An 18,473-nucleotide genomic window follows, 5' to 3' on the forward strand; every position below is an offset into this window, starting at 1 on the left:
TGAAAAAAATGTACTTTATTCAGCTATAAATTGATAGTGAATCAACTGATATTCATTGAGTGCTCAGGTATGCAAATCACCATTATGATTTACTATACTTCAGAGTATAACTGTTCAAGAAATATTTGTGAAGCAAATAAATGTGTATCAAATTTCTGATGGGAAATATGTAAAAAGAGAAAATGGTAGTCTGTAGACTCACACAGAATACATTCAAAGTTTTAAAGTCCAAGTAAAGGAGTTATTCAATTAAATATTAATAATCACGAAGAAACATTATAGTGAAAGAAATGAAAGTAACTGGATTTTGGATATTCATAAAAATCAGAGATTTTAAAACTAGGAAAAAATACTTTACAAAGGATATGGGTTAATCCTTGAATCCTACACATAACTAAGAGCCAGGAAAAGTAAGTCAGCTGTCCAAAGATACATAGCTTTTTAATGCAAATACCAGGATTGGAAACAAGAGTATTTTATCTAAGATCCACGGAAAAACTTTCTACCCCACGACTAGGGGCCACTCTGGTCTGCCACTCTGACAGTCTGAACCCCATAGCAGAGGTCTTCCCTCAGCAATGTGTGGTCAAGCCTTAGCAGTTGTGGGCTTCTTTTTTCTGGGGAATGAGCTGTTTACAGTGAATACAGAGCATTTTTCAGTTGAGAGAAAATTATACTGTCTCCCTTCCTGCTTCTCCTATAATTTGGCCTGTCCATCCAAATTATACACACCTGCTTCTTCTTTTTACTCCATCTTCATTTCATGGGTTTGGGGAATTGAGCAGTGAAGTTCTGTAGCAAGTCTATAAAATGGTAGCTAGAGATGTCTGACCTTTGTACAGATGGATGGCACTGTTGACCAGTTATTCATGGGGTCTGCACTTGAATTTTTATCTTCATCGTTGTAGTACTAGATTTGGCAATCCACTGGCAAGCTTCCATCCAATACACCTTTGTGACCAAGGATGCTGTGTGGTTATGGGCAGAGCAAATCTAACTTGATGCACTAACAGCCATACCCATCACCCTGGATTCAGGATCATGAGATCTGATGAGCTGAGGGAACTAGCCAAGCCCCTTCAGTATCAGTCAGGGTTCCTGAGAGGCAAACAATAGAAATGGACTCTGACCACAATGAGCCACAAAGGAATGCAGGGAAAAATCAATGGAAAAGCTGAAGAACCAGGTCTTGGAAGGTACTGGCCTAAGACAGCTTAAGGGGAATTGATGCAGGAAAACGGATGTGGGGCATGAGGGCTGTGTCCCAGGTCTCGGTTGAGCCCCTGGGACATGCCCCGCCAAGTGTGGGTCTTGGCTTTGCACAGTAAAGAATTCAAGAGCGAGCTACTGTTGAGTGAAGGTAGATTTATTCAGAGAGATACACTGAAAGGCAAGAGAAAGGCCACGAGGTGTGGGGGTTGGGTGCTTAGATTAAAAGTAGGTACACACTCCATAGACAGAATGTGGGCCGTCTCCGAAGAGGGAGAGAAAAACGCCCCGCAAGGCTCCGTGTTGCTGGTTTTTATGGGCTTGGTGGCTTCATATACTATGTAAGTGGATGGACCAGTTTAAGCAGCCTGGGGAAGGGGCTGGGATTCCCAGGAAGTTGGCCATTTTCCACTCGTTGACCTTTTGTGGCTAGCCTTGGGACTGCCATGGTGCCTGTTGGTGTGTTATTCACCATGTTAATATATTACATTAGGCGTATAATGAAGCTCAAGATCTACTAGAAGTTAAATCTCTCACCATCCTGAGCCTCAAGGCCTACTAGGGGTTGAATCTTTCACCATTTTGAGGTTAATTTGCTGTGGCATTCCTTGAATGGCTGTGCCCTGCCCTCTTCCTGTCTCAGAATCTGCATAGCAAGAACTCATAGAAACTTTCTTTAGTAGTGGAAAGAGTGGGTTCCAACATTTCTGACCCTTGTGTATTTCTACTAAAGATCTGAATTCTAGGGGGATGATTCCATTAGTTGTGCTTGAATCTCAGGACCACTGCTTGAAGTAGGGGAAGTTTCCAAAAGGGAAACACAGCTGTTATTAACAGAAAAAAAAAAAGTGAAATGGGTGTTGAGTAGTCAAATTAGCAGACATTCACCACACCACAAAACGTGGGGATTAAACATGGAGAGACAGAGAGCAACACTGATGAGGTTAATCAAACCTGGTTTTGAGTCATACTTTCAGATCAAGCTGTTAATTTTTTTTCTTTGAAATGTTTCCAGCACTGCCCAAACCCTGAATGGTATGTGATAACTGGCCCATTAAGTATCTCTTTCCAGTCAGCATTACCTACCTCCTATCCACAGCCTTCTCTTCTAGCCACTCCCACTCCTTTCTCTTTACCAAAATCTGAAACCCAAGGCTTTTTCTTCAGCAACCTCTTTGTTTAGATTGGAAGATCAATCAAACACCATAGGATTCTTTACTGACTTTCCAACATTTAACAAATGGTGACCTAATTTTTTTTTAAATCCGATCAAACCTCTTTATTAGTGCATGAAGAGAAAAAAGTCAGATGAAACGCTTACTTGAAGCTGCCTTCTGAGTGCTCTCTTACGCAGACTTGCTTTAGCCCCCTTTACTGAAACCTCCTGCTAGACACTGTGGAAATGAAAGATAGGTCTCCACTTCTATCCAAAGTACAAATCAGGCCGGCATTTTGAAGAGAGACAGGTTTATTCATCACTTCAGCATTAGCTGGCTTTGTTTCCTGTAATATTTCACTTTTGGTTATTAAAATATTCATTGTAGGAAATAAATTTGTAACCCATTTCTCATATTACCTACACACAGAAAAAACAAAATTTGATATCCTGGGGATTATTTGCTGAGGGCGCTTCCCATAAAAGCGAGGAGTGTGCATTGGGAAATTTGTGTGGTTAACTCCTTACAGATAAACGTTAGTCACAATCCTCACTCTGCCCCCCATCCCCCCGCCCCGACTCTCGCCCCCAGCACCCTCCCCACCTCCCGACTTTCCGCCTCTCCAGGGCTGGTGACCTAATAGCATTTTTCTTCATGCATATTTTGGCGTCGCCCCATGGCCTGGCTGCCTTAGCCTGTCTGAGTCTTTTGAAATTCCTGCATGTTCGCCCCAGATTAAGCAGAGTGTGTCTCAGGATGTGTGTTCCGTTTTGTTCTTTCCCCTTAACGCTCCCTGTGCAACGTGTCTGGGGGGAGGAGGGCAAGACGGGGAGGGGAGGGAGGGGCAGAGGCGAGGAGCTGTCCGCCTTGCACGTTTCCAATCACATTACGTGAACAAATAGCGGAGGGGCGGCCGGGCCAGAACGGCTTGTGTAACTTTGCAAATGTGCCAGAAAGTTTAAAATCTCTCCTCCTTCCTTCACTCCAGACACTGCCCGTTCGCCGGGGCCGCCGCGCCGCTCCCCATCGCCTCCCAGAAAGACTGAGAAAGAGGAGAGAGGCGAGTGCCACGTCCCAGCAGCCGCCTTTACTGGAGAGGGTCTGCAGCCTACCCTTGGCACTGCTTGGTGGGGACTGAGATACCACGCGCTCAGCCTGACTCCCCGGTTGAAGATTTCTCCCTCCTTCACGTGATTTGAGCCCGGTTTCTCTTTTCTGCGAGCTACGTCCTTCTGGAGTGGGGACAATCCGGCAAAGGGAGCGATGCGCTTCGCCTGGACCGCACTTCTCCTCGGGCCGCTGCAGCTCTGCGCACTCGTGCGCTGCGCCCCGCCGGCCGCCGGCCAGCAGCAGCCCCCTCGTGAGCCGCCGGCGCCTCCGGGCGCCTGGCGCCAGAGGATCCAATGGGAGAACAACGGGCAGGTGTTCAGCCTGCTGAGCTTGGGCTCTCAGTACCAGCCGCAGCGCCGACGGGACCCGGGCGCCACCGCCCCGGGCGCCGCCAATGCTACTGCCCCGCAGCTGCGCACGCCAATCCTGCTGCTCCGCAACAACCGCACGGCGGCGGCGCGGGCGCGGACGGCTGGCTCATCTGGAGCCACCGCCGGCCGCCCGAGGCCCGCTGCCCGCCACTGGTTCCAAGCTGGCTACTCGACGTCTGGGGCCCGCGACGCTGAGGCCTCGCGCGCCGGTAACCAGACGGCGCCGGGAGAGCTCCCAACGCTCAGTAACCTGAGACAGCCCAGCCGCGTGGACGTGGATGGCATGGTGGGCGACGACCCGTACAACCCCTACAAGTACACCGACGACAACCCCTATTACAACTACTACGACACGTACGAAAGGCCCCGTCCTGGGAGCAGGTACCGTCCCGGATATGGCACTGGCTACTTCCAGTATGGTAAGCACCCCCAAGTCACCGGAAACAACCGCACACCCCTTCCCCAATCCTGTGGCTCCCCGACGTGGCTGCCTGGGCGCGGCAGGCCTTAGTCCATGCACATCCCATCCCTCCCCCTGCGCCTGCAGAGGCAGCCCAGGAATCTGGTGCAAACCGCGTGCCTGGCCCCTCCTGCTTCTTTTCCTCATTACTTTGCAGCCCTAGGCGTCCCCATTCTCCTGCTGCCCGCAGCCCAACACTGCAGTCTGGTTGGGTAAAGGCTGAGGGGTGAGGGACATGGAGGGACCCAGAGCCAGGGTGGAGGCCGCTGAGTTGTCTCACAGTTATGCCCATCTCCTGCTGACATTTAGGTCTCCCAGACCTGGTGCCTGATCCCTACTATATCCAGGCGTCCACGTATGTGCAAAAGATGGCCATGTACAACCTGAGATGCGCTGCGGAGGAAAACTGCTTGGCCAGGTACCAGCTGGGATCGCCTCGGCCCAGCTCCCCTGTCTTGGTTCCGGGGGGAGGGGTTGTGGGGGCTGCCCGAGTGCCTGATTCTGACCGCTCTTGTTCTGTGCAGACAAATGTTGCAAAGTGGGACAAGAGCTGGGAAGTGGGACGTGATCTGGGCATGCTGACCTAGATGGAGGGTTAAAATTTTGAAGATTTCTGTGGCTTCTGGCTTTGAAACTGGGGCACAAGTCAGGGAAATGAAGCAAATCCCTTCTCCTGGAAAGTGGGGGTCACCTATTCTTTTTCCAGGATCCTTAAACTCTGGAGCCAACTGTTTTCCAATAACGTTCTATTAAATTACTGTACAATAATGTGGAAAAAATATTGTAATGGAAGAACTTAATACCCCCTTAAAAGACTGGGGCCCATTTTGGCAGTGTGGCACCCAACAAGGTTTCCTTTTTTTGTTTGAAGCCACCATTAGTTGTTTTGGTATTACTTCATCCAGAATAAGAGCATGAGCAAGAGTTTTGTTTTTGCATTATTCCTAAAATAAAATCTTAGCAATTTAGGGAATGGAATTCTCTGAGTTTACTGCTGGGAAACCAGCAGAGGGAGCAAAAGATGTTTTGATAGGACACATAAAAATTTTTTTAATGTAAAATAAGGTCATCAATAGGATTTGAATATATATTTACTCAAAATATATTAGAAACAAAAAAGAGTAATGCTTGTTTACTTCGTAAATTTCTTCCACTTTGACCCCCTTATAACTGTCTAAAAGAAGAAATCCAAGCTCATCATTTTCATTCTTGAGTCTTGCATCACTCATACCATTGTACTCCCTATATTACAGTAATGCCATTGTTTTAAAGATAGTTACTAAATTATTTCTCTAATCTGGGTGTACTTGTTTAGAGTTACTCCCCCACTTTACATGCTAGTTAATTCTTTAAGAAAAAAAAACTAAGGCAAAATGCCCTGGTCCCCTGGCACTGAAAGCCTAGTTGGGGGAAGGGAGTAGCTGCCATTATAAAATGGAAATGTTTTGCCTGTAGTTTTGTCTTTAGTTAACATTCTGTGAAAATAATAATGTTTCTTTTTTCAAAATCACAGCACAGCATACAGGGCAGATGTCAGAGATTATGATCACAGGGTACTGCTAAGATTTCCCCAAAGAGTGAAAAACCAAGGGACATCAGATTTCTTACCAAGCCGACCAAGATATTCCTGGGAATGGCACAGCTGTCACCAGTAAGTGGATGGCCCTCTTGGGTACTTTGAAGTGGCTTTTTCATTTCACACGTGATTCTTGATATGACAGATTCTAACACAAAGGGAGAAAATTGCTGTTATTTATCTTTAGAATTTTCAATGTAATTTGACATAATCAAGGAAATCTATCTTTAAGATAACACATCAACTACTGTGTCCTGTTATCTTCTACACTAGAAACTCTAAACCCAGTTTATTAATACTGTTGATAAGATACAGCAATTGGCTTCACTAGAATTTTATTCCAAAATACTATGGGTAAGATTTTTAAACAAGCCGATTACTGTCAAGATCATCTATAGTTAGTTAGCACCTAATAAATACCACACATTATGAAAAGGATTCAGATACCATTCTCAAAGAAAGATGTAGATGATATACTCTGTGAACTGAGAAGGATCTACCTCTATCTTTTAAAAGGACTGTACCAAGCCCAAGGTAGTTGCTTGTTTTGTCCTAAATTTAAATATTTTCACATAAGGTAATTCTATAGTTTGACTTGGTAACTTGCCTCTGTGTTTATTGCCAGGAGATCCTGTTGTGTGCCCTTAAACTTTCTGAGCCCTTTTGTGTGCCCTTAAACTTTCTGCAGTTTTAGCCATTTCTCCTTGTTCTTTCCTTATGTCAGATGAATAGCTTTTCACCTTCACATTAGTGAAATGAGAAAAGTAGATGTGAGCACCTAATTTGCTGATAAAATAGAATTATTTTATTTCTAATAAAAGCTTATATTAGTTAAATAATAGTGGTAGATAAAACATGCCTTTATTTCTCCTTTGCATAGAAGTAAAAGATTTTAAATATGTGAGAACACAAGTTTTAAAAATTTCCCAGAAACCTCCCAAGAGTCATGTACTCTTCTTTTTTGGAATGAAACATCAGTAGTCGCAGCCAAAGGAGATATACTAGAGGACATATGGCAAGTTTCACTTAAACAAAGATAATTTATTGTCTATCTCTCTTCAAGAGACAAAGATAAAACAGGGTATAATAGAAAGCAAAATACTCAAAAAATCTTTTTTTCTTAGTCGCAAAGTTAAAGCTCTACAATATTGAAAGATTTTTGTCCTGGGGGAAAAAAGATATCTGGCATGAATCTGGGTCTAAGAAGATCAACCAGAGCTCAATTTTGATGTGAAAACAAATGTGGGAAGCCATCTAGAATCCTCACTGCTTTCTCTGTATGTTACTGACCACTGCTTCTGTGTTGTGTGGGACATTAGACATTACCACAGCATGGATGAATTCAGCCACTATGACCTGCTTGATGCCAGCACCCAGAGGAGAGTGGCTGAAGGCCACAAAGCAAGTTTCTGTCTTGAGGACACCTCCTGTGACTACGGCTACCACAGGAGATTTGCATGTACTGCACACACACAGGTAGGACAGCGTCCTGAAATCAGGAACCCGCAGGCTTCATAGAGAAAACCGTCTTCTATCGTCTTTCCTCCTGCCTGTCTTTTTTAAAAACTATTTTATTTACGAGGTCATCTAGTTTAGGTGGTAAATTATTGGGAAAAGGAAAGTGATGGCTTGATGATCCAAATTACTTTGAAAGTATTTCATCATCACAGAAAGTCAATGTGCATACTTGTTATATATTCCACAATGAAAAGCAGTAGTTTATCTGAAAAAAATCTGAATGGTTTCCAGTACCTGCACTCATTCTGTATTCTTTACCTCGATTGGTAAGTAGCTGTAGAAAAGATATCTATTTTGTGCAAAACTACTCCTCCCTCCACCTATTAAGCTAAAAATAGAATAGTGATTGGGATTAGCAAAAGGACAAAGTTTTTTAAAAAGCACTTCAAAAAATGTCTCTTTTAATCATGCAAAGAAGAGTAGAAGGACACAGTTTCTTTCTCTACGCATACATATTTTATTTAAACCTACAGTATAATTGATGTCAGATGTCCTTTGGATGGATTTTTTAAAATAGTGCTGAACTAAGCAGTTCCTGTGTCTTATAATGGGAAAATGTGTGTCAGTTAAAAGCTGTGCCAGTATTTCCATAAGGAACCCTAATTTGTAAAAGGACATTATAATTTTACTCCAGTGGAAATCTTGGCAAGGAGTAGTGAATGTACATAACTCAGGGTACAAAGGGATCAGCAGTTGGCATCTTGTGAAGCAAATTCCAGGGCTGTGGCAGGAAGCTTTCTGGTGATCTAAATGTTACTGTTGCTTCTTTCTCTGAGCTTAGAACATCATAGCAATTTGAAGGGGAAGAGATTCAATTCCTCTTGCCCTGGGACAGCACATGTTCCTTAAGCAAAAGAAGATGTAATGCACCATTATACGTATGTGTGTATAAAGATTCCCTTTTCACTCAGGGATCCCCAAATCCCTCAGTACCTACCTGGGACCTGGAGTTTATTCTTTTCATTTAGAAAAAGAGGCACTCTGGGCAGATCACTGCTAAAATATTTGAATTTAATATTATAAGTGTTTATAGCATGTGAGTCCTCCAATTCCTAGAGGGTGACCCCACTTCACTTTATATGGTAGCTTTCTTGTTAATTATCCTCCATTTTTATCCCACTTAACCCTTATTGACTAGGTCGTACACTACAAGTTATTTATGTAGTTGTGATTTTCACTAGATCTGTGTTTCTTCGAAGATAGGCTTCATTTAAAGGAAAAAAAAAAAAAAACTTACAGAGCCCCAGTGTTGACTTAGATTAACTGTATTATATTCTTTAAATGTATCCAAATATAAAACTAGATGTAACTTCCTTATATTTATACTTTCATGTAAGTTCTTACATAATAAATTTACATATTAAATATATACAAAACTAGAAACAGTTACATCATCCTCATTAATTTATGTAGTAAAGTTAAGTTTTGCTAAAACCAAAGAGTTAATTTACACAGCCTTGGCTAAGGTTCTACATTTTTTAAGTTTTTAAAGTTTGAATACGTGAAATGCCTTTCTGCTTACTGCCTTGAAAAGCTCTTGTTTGCTAGTTCAAATAATCAAAGCTTATACTTAAATTCTGCAACCTGAATAAGGTAGAGGGCTAATTTCAGAATTCTTTAAAGCTTTTTTGTTCATCTGAAGGTAAGATAAGCTTTGTAGCATTATTTAAACCAGCCTTAGACAGATATCTAATCTAATGAATCCTTTACAGTGCTATGAAGGTGGCAGAGGTAACAGCAGTAGCAACAATAATAACAGCACACACTTATTATTATCTAATAATAATAGATAACACTTACTATGTGCCAGAATTAGAATTATGTGCTGGAAATCAGAAACGGAAAATTCTTCATAATATGTTTACTACTCAACATATGGTTAATGACTGATCATAAGTTGCTATGGACCAAAATGAGAATATGGTTCTTACTGCTGTGGCACAGGTACTTTGTGAGTTTGGCCCATCTGTAATACTATGTGCTGTGTGAGAGCACACTTCTCTCTCCTTCCCAAATCAAGCCACAGGCAAACCAGCACTGGTAGAACATGCTTTAGATGATTCTGCCATCTCTCTGGTAACCAAGGTGATCTGGGGCACTGAAATTAAATGGCAGTATTGAGTTTAAATGATTCTAGCTTGTTCTTTTTTATTTACTTTGATTACTATCAGTAATGAAAATACAACAGTTAAAACTTCTCATGAAGAACTAATGGAACCAAGAATATACCTACAGACTCCAATTTGAGCAAATTTCTCCAGACTAACTTTCTGGAGACTAAGGACCATACTTTAGTGGTGTTTTTCTCCTCCCAGCCTGTAGAAGGTACTCATTTACTTACTGAAGTGAGTATCTTAGCAGGTAGAGTGATGTGGCATTCATTCATTGAAGCATACGTTTATCCCTTTAATACAACAAAATATTTCAGTGACAGTATGAGGAAGACTATGGTGTGGCAGTTAAGAACAGGGACCCTGGACCCCAAATGCCTAAACCCAAAACCAGCTCAGCCCCTTACTAGCTGTATATTCTTGGGTGAGTTATTTGACCTTATAGTGCCAAAGTGTGCTCATTTGTAAAATGGGGATAATAACAGCTCCTGTCTCATATAGTTGTGAGAACTGAATTTATATATGTAACATGTTTAAAGTCGATTCTGGAACATACTACATACTTCATAAATGTTAGCTATTCAAAAATGCAATATAGACTCCCTCCTTAAGGCGCTTACAATCTCTAGTTAGATATATTCTTAAATAGTATGATTTTACTATAGAGCAGAGAAGGATAAATACCATAAAATCTATACACAAACTGAGTGTCATGGGCATTCAGAGCATGGGAAGATAATTTCCAAGAAGAGAAATTGGGGAGAGTTACACTGAGAAAAGGACATTTGAGCCAAGCTGATTATTACATGGCCTTTATTCCTGAACTGGTATTATTCAAGAATTTTGGTGGAGGCCTATTTTGTCACTTAAGATTGTATTTATCACTAGTGATTTATGACACTTTTAAGAAGTGAGATGTACTACTACTTATATTAGTCCTGTATTTTTTTTAGCTGGAGGTGCTATAAGGCTGAGTAATATATACTTCTCAAAGGAGATGCAATATAAGTATAGTTTTATGTCAAACTCTTGTAAGTACTAACTTAAAATTTAATTTGCAAATAATAAGCATATTCTTTAGCATACACTAACCATATACCATCTTTTTAATTTTTGAATTTTATGTGTTTTAGGGGTTGAGTCCTGGCTGCTATGATACCTATAATGCAGACATAGACTGCCAATGGATTGATATTACAGATGTAAAACCTGGAAACTACATTTTAAAGGTAGAGACCTTTGAATATACATCTATAATTTATTTCAACTGCAATTCAATGGGCCCCTTCTCTGGAGTCAAATGGTAATTAATCATGGTCCTGCAAGCAATTATACATCCTCCAGATGTATAACTTTTTTTCTTAAATCAACTAGAAATATAAAACAAATTAGCTGAAAGAACTTCAGGGGAAAATATATACAGCCTCCTTTGATAATTTCTCCAGAGGTGAACTTACACACTCTCCCTGCTTGATTTAGTTGAAGCACTGCCTCCGTTCTAGCCCTGTGGAAATAGGAAAAAATTAACCAGTAAACACTGCTGATGAAATCGGAAACACAGATGATGTTTTTGTTGCCTAGGTCAGTGTGAATCCCAGCTACCTGGTGCCTGAGTCGGACTATTCCAACAATGTTGTCCGCTGTGAAATTCGCTACACAGGACATCATGCATATGCCTCGGGCTGCACAATTTCACCGTGAGTCCTATTTGCATAGCTAAGTAATTCTCTTCACAACGTGTTTTAGTTCATTAATAAGCATCATACACATTTGTTTTTACTACTCCTGCAGCCTCCCTGTAAAACAGGCCAAAGGTAGAAAATGGTAGAGTCTGAACTATTACATAATTTGAGCTGATCTTTTTTTTGATAATGCTAGAGAATGGGGGAGGAGGTGTACTCAGGTTTTTATCACCCTAAAACTTGGTTCTCAAGGCAAGGCATACACACAGAACACACTGTTTACCCACCAAAGCCTGTGTGGTGGCCAAATCTGTGAAATATGCAACATGCACTGTGGGTGACCTTGTGGGAGCCCAGAGAGTTGGGTGTCCTGCCTCTTCCTCATAGTCCATGAAGGAGCCCTGAAGAATTTCCTAGATTTCTTCAAAGTACAGTTTGAAAATCATTACCTTAAAGTGTGCAACTGATGAGGTCAGATCACTTGTTCTGTAGAAATCAAGATTTCACATATCTGAGTTCTACCACTGCAAGTACTAGGGAAATTCCTGCAAAAGGAGGGGTATGTGGAGGTGGCTTCATAATTTTCCTAGTCCTAAAATTTGTCTTTGAATGAAATCGTAGAAGGAAACTCAGCACATAAATATTACAGGGTTGATGCTTTGATGAGGATAATTAAAGAGAGTTGGGTAGTTTTGCCTGCTTGTCTCTGTCCCACCCTGACCCCTTAAACACTGCCTGCTCTAGGGCTGCTGGGTTATAGATTCTAACTACGTATGCCACCTGTGAGTGATACTGTCCCAACGATGGGAATGCCACTAGAGTGATACTGGACACACATCAGCTTTGTTGTGATGTGGGAGAGGCACGCATGTCTCTGGATCATGCAGAAGGGTTTCCTGTACACTAGAAACCTAAAATTAATAGAAACTTCTCCCTGATCCACAAACCAGGACAATGGTTGCTGCATATGAACTTGTAGTTTGCGGGCTTCCCCCAGGTGATATAAACTTACCTGCTTGTGCATGTTGTTTTGCCCACTACTGGAGCTGCCAGCCAGGGGAAAGGTGGAATTTACAGCAGCCCATACTCCATGCACAGAGCCACGTGGCCTGGGCTGCATTCACCTTGGAGGGGAGCCTTTCCTTACTTCATAGAGAAGCAAAGCCTGTGCTTTTCAAGTGTCATGACAGCATTAGAGACAGTAGTCTATGATAGCCAAGGTGTGGCACTGAAAGGTTATCAAACATATTCTTCTGAACATGCCTGCAATCCAGAAAACTTGACTGAGTTTATGGCTGATCACAGTAAAACTGAAAATCCCCAGAAGAGCAGTGTAACTTAAGCTAAAATAATTTAAAATACATGGAATAATTAATTTTTCTTAATTTTCATAATTCCTTAATTTATTCATTCATTCTTTGTTCATTTATTTGTTGACACTCTGTTTTTGATACAATATGAAAATTCCATGGAGAGGGTATAGTAAAATGCAGTCGAAACAGGAGGACCTCTGCTAAGATAAGCTAGGTGACTCCCAGGTATAACTCCTGACCTCCTATGAGGAAAAGGTCTGGAGAGGTGATTCTATCACTGCATAGAATGTGTCTTGCTTTTCATCAGTAGAATCCATTGAATTGGATATTGCCAGATATGTAGAACAAATAAAAATTGTTATTTTTTGTTTCAGTATAGAGTCTCATTTTTTTAACCAGTTATTACTGACTATAAAAATTCAAGAATGGTTGATATAAAATTTTAATGAGAAATACTGATAAGATGAAAATATGAGAAAGTGAAAGGACCCATAGTTAGTGATTTGTAATAAAATAACAAGCTCACACTTACCTATGAGTGAAAATAATGGGTAGTACAGAAACTTTGGCTTATTTAAGAAAGAAACCTTCACCTTTCCAGAGAGTGGTGCCAGCTTCTTATATTTTCACTTTCACTTCCGGCCTCCCTTGCTAGGGATCAGACTTCAAAGGAAGGAGCGATTTCCTCTGGCTGTGATCCAGGAGTGGCTTTAGGACAGCATTTAAGCCTCGAGGGCTGAGGAGGACTGCACTGGGGAGAGTTAAGGAAGGGCACGTTGGGAGGAGTCAACACACCAGCAACTGCATGGCAAGAAGAAATTGCAGGGCATGTTTCAAAAAGCATGTCTTCTAGTCTGGCTAAGGAGTAATTTTCATGGAGTTAAGATATGGGCAAAAAGGATGGAAAAGTTAGGACCAGATCAAAGAGAACATTGAAGAGCAAGATAAAAAGTTGGAACTTCATCCTAAAGGCCATGGGGAGTCTGTGAAGTTTCTTGAGTAGGGAGTGTATCGTGCCTAAAGCCATGTGGTCAGTCTGTGGCTCTGTAAGCAGCAGGGTATGTGTGCTTCCCTTGGTAACATTACTGTACTTTTTTTTTTTAACTCCTAAAGACAGAGCATCTCTTAGTTTACCCGCTGTTTTTCATGCTAATCAAATATTTGATAGCATTCTATTGGTGTGTAAAAACCACCCAGTAAGAAAGTGTGTGCCTTTGATGTATTCTCTCTCCCTCATTTTCCTCATTGTAAACAAAACATATGAACCAGGTGACTGTGGCTCAGTTCAGTTCTAAGATACCATGATTAAGTTTTCTTCTCACAGAAATTAACATTTGGAAACTGATGGTTTATGATTTAGAAATAAGTGATTCTCATTTGATGGGGATCTATGATCACAATATAAATAGACTCTTTGATTTATTGGCTTTGACCCAGTTTGCCTATTGATGCAACATTCTACATCCAAAATCATGCTGGGAAAGGACTAGTGCAGGATGGTGCAGAGGCCATGAACCTGCTACTTGGCAGACATGCCACACTTGCTCCATGGAGTGAACTCAGCTGAACGAGGCCACTACTCCTGCAGATCCTGCTTTACTTTGGATTATTTCAGAGGGTGTTACTTTTAACTCTAAACATCAAGTCTGTAGGTATCAGGCATACACTTTCTGCTACTGACATAGTGACTTTCTTCAAATCAATATGAAAATAATGTATTAACAGATAATTTCACAAAGGTGACTGTTGCTACATATTTTTTAAAAGGCTGACTTTAAAGTTGTCTGCTGTACTCATTCATGGTATTATCTAAGGTTAATAACTTGTCTCATTTTGTTTTCTTAATCTAGGTATTAGAAAGCAAGCCAAAATTCCCAATGGATAAATCAGTGCCTGGTGTTCTGAAGTGGGAAAAATAGATTAACTTCAGTAGGATTTATGTATTTTTAAAGAGAGAACAGAAAACAACAAAGGAATTTTTGTTTGGACTATTTTATGACAAAGTGCATAACTGGATTTTGAACATTTAAATCGGCATTATTTGGGAAATTTTTAATATTTTTATTCACATTACTTTGTGAATTAACACAGTGTTTCAATTCTGTAACTGCTCACTTGGCTCTTTCAAAAAAAATTCAAATTTCTTATGCTCCTTTGAAGTTATAGTGCAAAAGGGAAAAATATTTCAATGAATGAATCAAAATTACTCTAAACTGAGAATTTTCTAAAGTTCTGAAACTTCAGTGAACCGTAATAGTAACTGGCTTATATATGTCCTATCATAGATTACTGCAGAAATGAGGCTCCTACTGTTTAAATAGACATGGACGCATTTGGTGCTGAGGAAGGAACAAACACATTACCATTGGTGTCAAGAAGTATTACTATATAGCAGAGAAATTGCAATATATGTATTCAGATACTTACATCCCTATATAAAATTTATGTTTACATTTTAAAATCAGTAGATAAACTCTTTCTTTCTGTCAAGTGTACAATTTCATCCTGACTTAAGTCAGCTTTTGTTTTGGGATGAATTAAGTAACTGAGCTGCCCAACTCTTGTCTGATGTTTGGTGATGCTCCCCTCTACTCTTTAATTTTCCTATGGGCAGAGACCTTGTAAATGGCATTCTTAAAATTATTATTCTAGGGAGTGCTATACGTAGGACAACCGTGTCAATGGGAAAGTCATTCTGATGATAGATGTGATACATCCAGAGATAATATGGATTTAAGTATATTAAACTGTTAGCCGAAAAAATTTCCTTGCTGACGTAAAAATCATACAAACAAGTCTCCCAAACCACAACTGTCTCTAAAATACTTAGAAAAGTTAATGAAAAATATCTTTAGGATCTTCAACTTTTTTACAATTTTTAAATGTTCAGCTTTAAAATGAAGTAGTCTAAAACTTTTTAAATTATCTAGAATAGATGACATAATATATATGGATATGGGAACACTATCCTAGGTCATCTAGGAATCAGTCATACATGGTTTTTTCATGTGTGTCTGAAATATAATACAAATTAGCAAAGCACATAGCATTACATACTTGAGGTGTTGGTGAATAAGGGAAAAAAAAACTTTCTGTAAAATCAAGGACTGTGTTGCATAATGAGACAGCTGTGATTTTATTTTAAACTGTGAAACCATGTGCCACAACAGAATTTGGAGAATTTCTCTTTTTCCTAGATTTGAAAGGTACAGAAAGAAATCAAGTTACACTTTTAAGTTAGTGATGCTTAAGAAGTTTTCCTCCATTAACTAGTATTAAAATCTCAAGCAAGGTATTTCCAGTGCCAGGACACATTAGATAGAATTGGAAAGTGAGTTGGCATCCCTGTATTATATATCATAGAGTTGTAAAGTCAACACCAACAACTAGTAATCATTCTGCACTCACTAGTGCCTAGCACGGGAAGAGGGGCTAGAGATGGACAGTCATCATGGGCAGATACAGCCGGCCAGATGATCCTCATCTACCAGGGCACACACTTACCAAAAGACAATACAGACAGCTTGATAGAAACCAGAACTTTGACTGAGCTAGTATCTGAGCTATGGAATAGCTTCTCTGATGTACCTCTTTGCCTTAAGTTGTCTTTAGTTTTAAGATTGTAGAATGATCCTCTTAAACTGTAATCTTTTCTAATAGAGATATTTTAATATACTTGCTTTTTTAAAAAACAAAACTACTGTCAGTATTAATACTGAGCCAGACTGGCATCTACAGATTTAAGATTATGATTTCATTAAGAGTCCTACCCCTGTACTAAAAACTAGCCAATATCATGGCCTTTGGATACATGTGAGAAGATATATTTACTATCATTCCATGGGTCTTCCATCTGTCTGTCCATCTATCATCATTTGAGGGCCTAATATATGCCAGACACTCACATACTAGGCACTGGGATATGAAAGAGACTGTCCCTAACCTCAGTAAGTATTCAAAATATCATTACCACCCATTAGGTTCACCTCATTTCATTCTTAATGTAATAATTACATGTCTAAAAAATATCTATTTTAAGCACTCTTGATTTTCATGATCATATTTTATTAAAAATAAGTTAAAAATGAATAGTTATATGCATGTATGTGTTATTAATAATTAAAACTATATTTCCAGTCCCTGAAATGTCTGCCTTTTAAATATAACACATACTATTTGGCTCATTTTGGAAAAAATTAGTTTCAATTAAGAGGGTAAAGATTCTTACTTATTCTTTATATAAATATTCCTGCCCCACCCTCCAATCACCCAGACACTCTCAAGTAACTTACAAGTATTGATTTAACACTCAATATTTTTGAACCTCAAGGTATCTCTTCTCTGAATAACCACCAAGACTCACAGATAATGATTAGCTGGTAAAATTTATCCATTAATAAAGTAAAAACATAATCCAGTCTCTAAATAAAAAATCTCTTAAATAAGAAGTACAAATGATACAAAGAATGTTGAGTACTGAAGAGACTGGTTTTTATACAAATAGACTGTGAAAAAACGGGCTAAATGGGAAGATAACTTAGTGAGCCTTCCACATGCCATATTAGTTCTTCATTATTCAGACCACAGTCTGTACTAAGATGTCTTGACCTTTGAGGTCAGGATGCAGTCTCCCAAAAGTACCATAATTTACACATCCATAACTTGCCTTTTTTCAGGAAATCTTTATATTTTTACATAATTTTATTCACAACTGCTATCATCCAATTAGTCACTAGGCATTATTTTTAATAATGAACAACAAATTTTTCTTCTCTTTGAAACCTCATAGGAAATAATCACACTCATAAACATTCCCAATATTCAGATTCTAGAGGAAATGCAGTTCACAAAAATTATCATAGCACTAAGAATCTATCTTACCAAATGGTGTTAAAATATTGAATTTCTGGTCAGAAGAGATTTTGTTTTGAAAATAAGTTGTTTTGATACTAACAGTATAATAATTGATAAGTAAAAATTACCTTTTTCTATATTTTTTGTTTAGAATTCATATTCACAATCAATGTATTCAATCAATAGCTATATTTCATTCCCAGCTACCAAAAGCCCTGGGCCACTTTTGAACACTTAAAGCATTTCATTTATCCTTCTAGCCAAAATGGTGCTGAACTATTTCAACTTGAATGTAAAATGTGTTAAGTCTTAGCTCATAGGATATATACATTTAATATATAACTGCTCGCTATGAACTAACTAACATGTGATTTGGTATTGTAATGTTTTTAATGAAGTGTTAGTTTCTCCCAAATTTTTTCAGGAATTCTAGTTGTAAAACATTTTTAACTTTTTTGAAGAGCTCTTATTTTAAATGCCCAGACACTGGCTTTATATTCTTCTTTATACTCTCACATTCTTTTTATTATATGCCTATAGTATGCAAGATTATGTAAAAATGCCTTGAATAAATGATTTCAAGTGTCTATAGTGGTCATTTGTTGTTACATATAAAAAAATGATATGAATTTCATTTTAGGTTAAAATCTTATAGCCATGTGTATGGTTGGTGGTTTTGCTTAATTGCCTTTTGTATTAACAAATTATTTAGCAAATGCACATGACTTGAAACTTGTCTATGATGGATAAAAATCTAGCTGATGTTTTAAAAAGAAACCATTACACATGAATGGATCCTAACCTTTTGTCATTACCAACTACTTCCAAGGATGCAGAGCAGGCACTGTGAGAATAACCACTCTCAGTTTTGATTAGCATTTATAAGAAATATACATGAGCATATATATATCCAGGGGACACAACTCAAACTACAAATTAAATGAAGACAAACATTGCTATCATAGTAATTCTTATTTAAACATGTGCCAGATTAACCTGCAAGCTGGTAACCTGAAAGGACAAACAGGCCCCAAACTGTGGGCAAGTGTTTTGGGGGGACAATTTGAAAGAGTATAACCCACAAAGACAATTCACCTTTAGGAGCTCTTGCT

The 18,473-nt window shown here is 39.4% G+C and overlaps 1 protein-coding gene across 3 annotated transcripts; it reads left to right on the forward strand.

The window, feature by feature from the left end:
* The first annotated feature begins 3,107 nt into the window (after positions 1-3,107).
* Positions 3,108-17,948, forward strand: LOX (lysyl oxidase). 3 transcript variants are annotated; one of them, XM_072957814.1, is made up of 8 exons: positions 3,108-3,124; positions 3,355-4,266; positions 4,617-4,725; positions 5,821-5,958; positions 7,203-7,359; positions 10,646-10,741; positions 11,094-11,209; positions 14,358-17,948. In XM_072957814.1, the coding sequence occupies exons 2-8, from the start codon at positions 3,630-3,632 to the stop codon at positions 14,362-14,364; spliced, it is 1,260 nt and encodes a 419-aa protein (XP_072813915.1). In that variant the 5' UTR covers positions 3,108-3,124; positions 3,355-3,629; the 3' UTR covers positions 14,365-17,948. The 3 variants fall into 3 exon arrangements, with proteins under 3 accessions (XP_072813915.1, XP_072813913.1, XP_006216570.3); XM_072957812.1 differs by lacking the exon at positions 3,108-3,124 and having other exon boundaries at positions 3,255-4,266; XM_006216508.4 differs by lacking the exons at positions 3,108-3,124; positions 14,358-17,948 and having other exon boundaries at positions 3,255-4,266; positions 11,094-11,213.
* The last annotated feature ends 525 nt before the right edge of the window (positions 17,949-18,473 follow it).

This window comes from Vicugna pacos, chromosome 3 (genome assembly GCF_048564905.1).
Source record: "Vicugna pacos chromosome 3, VicPac4, whole genome shotgun sequence".
NCBI classification, from domain to species: domain Eukaryota; kingdom Metazoa; phylum Chordata; class Mammalia; order Artiodactyla; family Camelidae; genus Vicugna; species Vicugna pacos.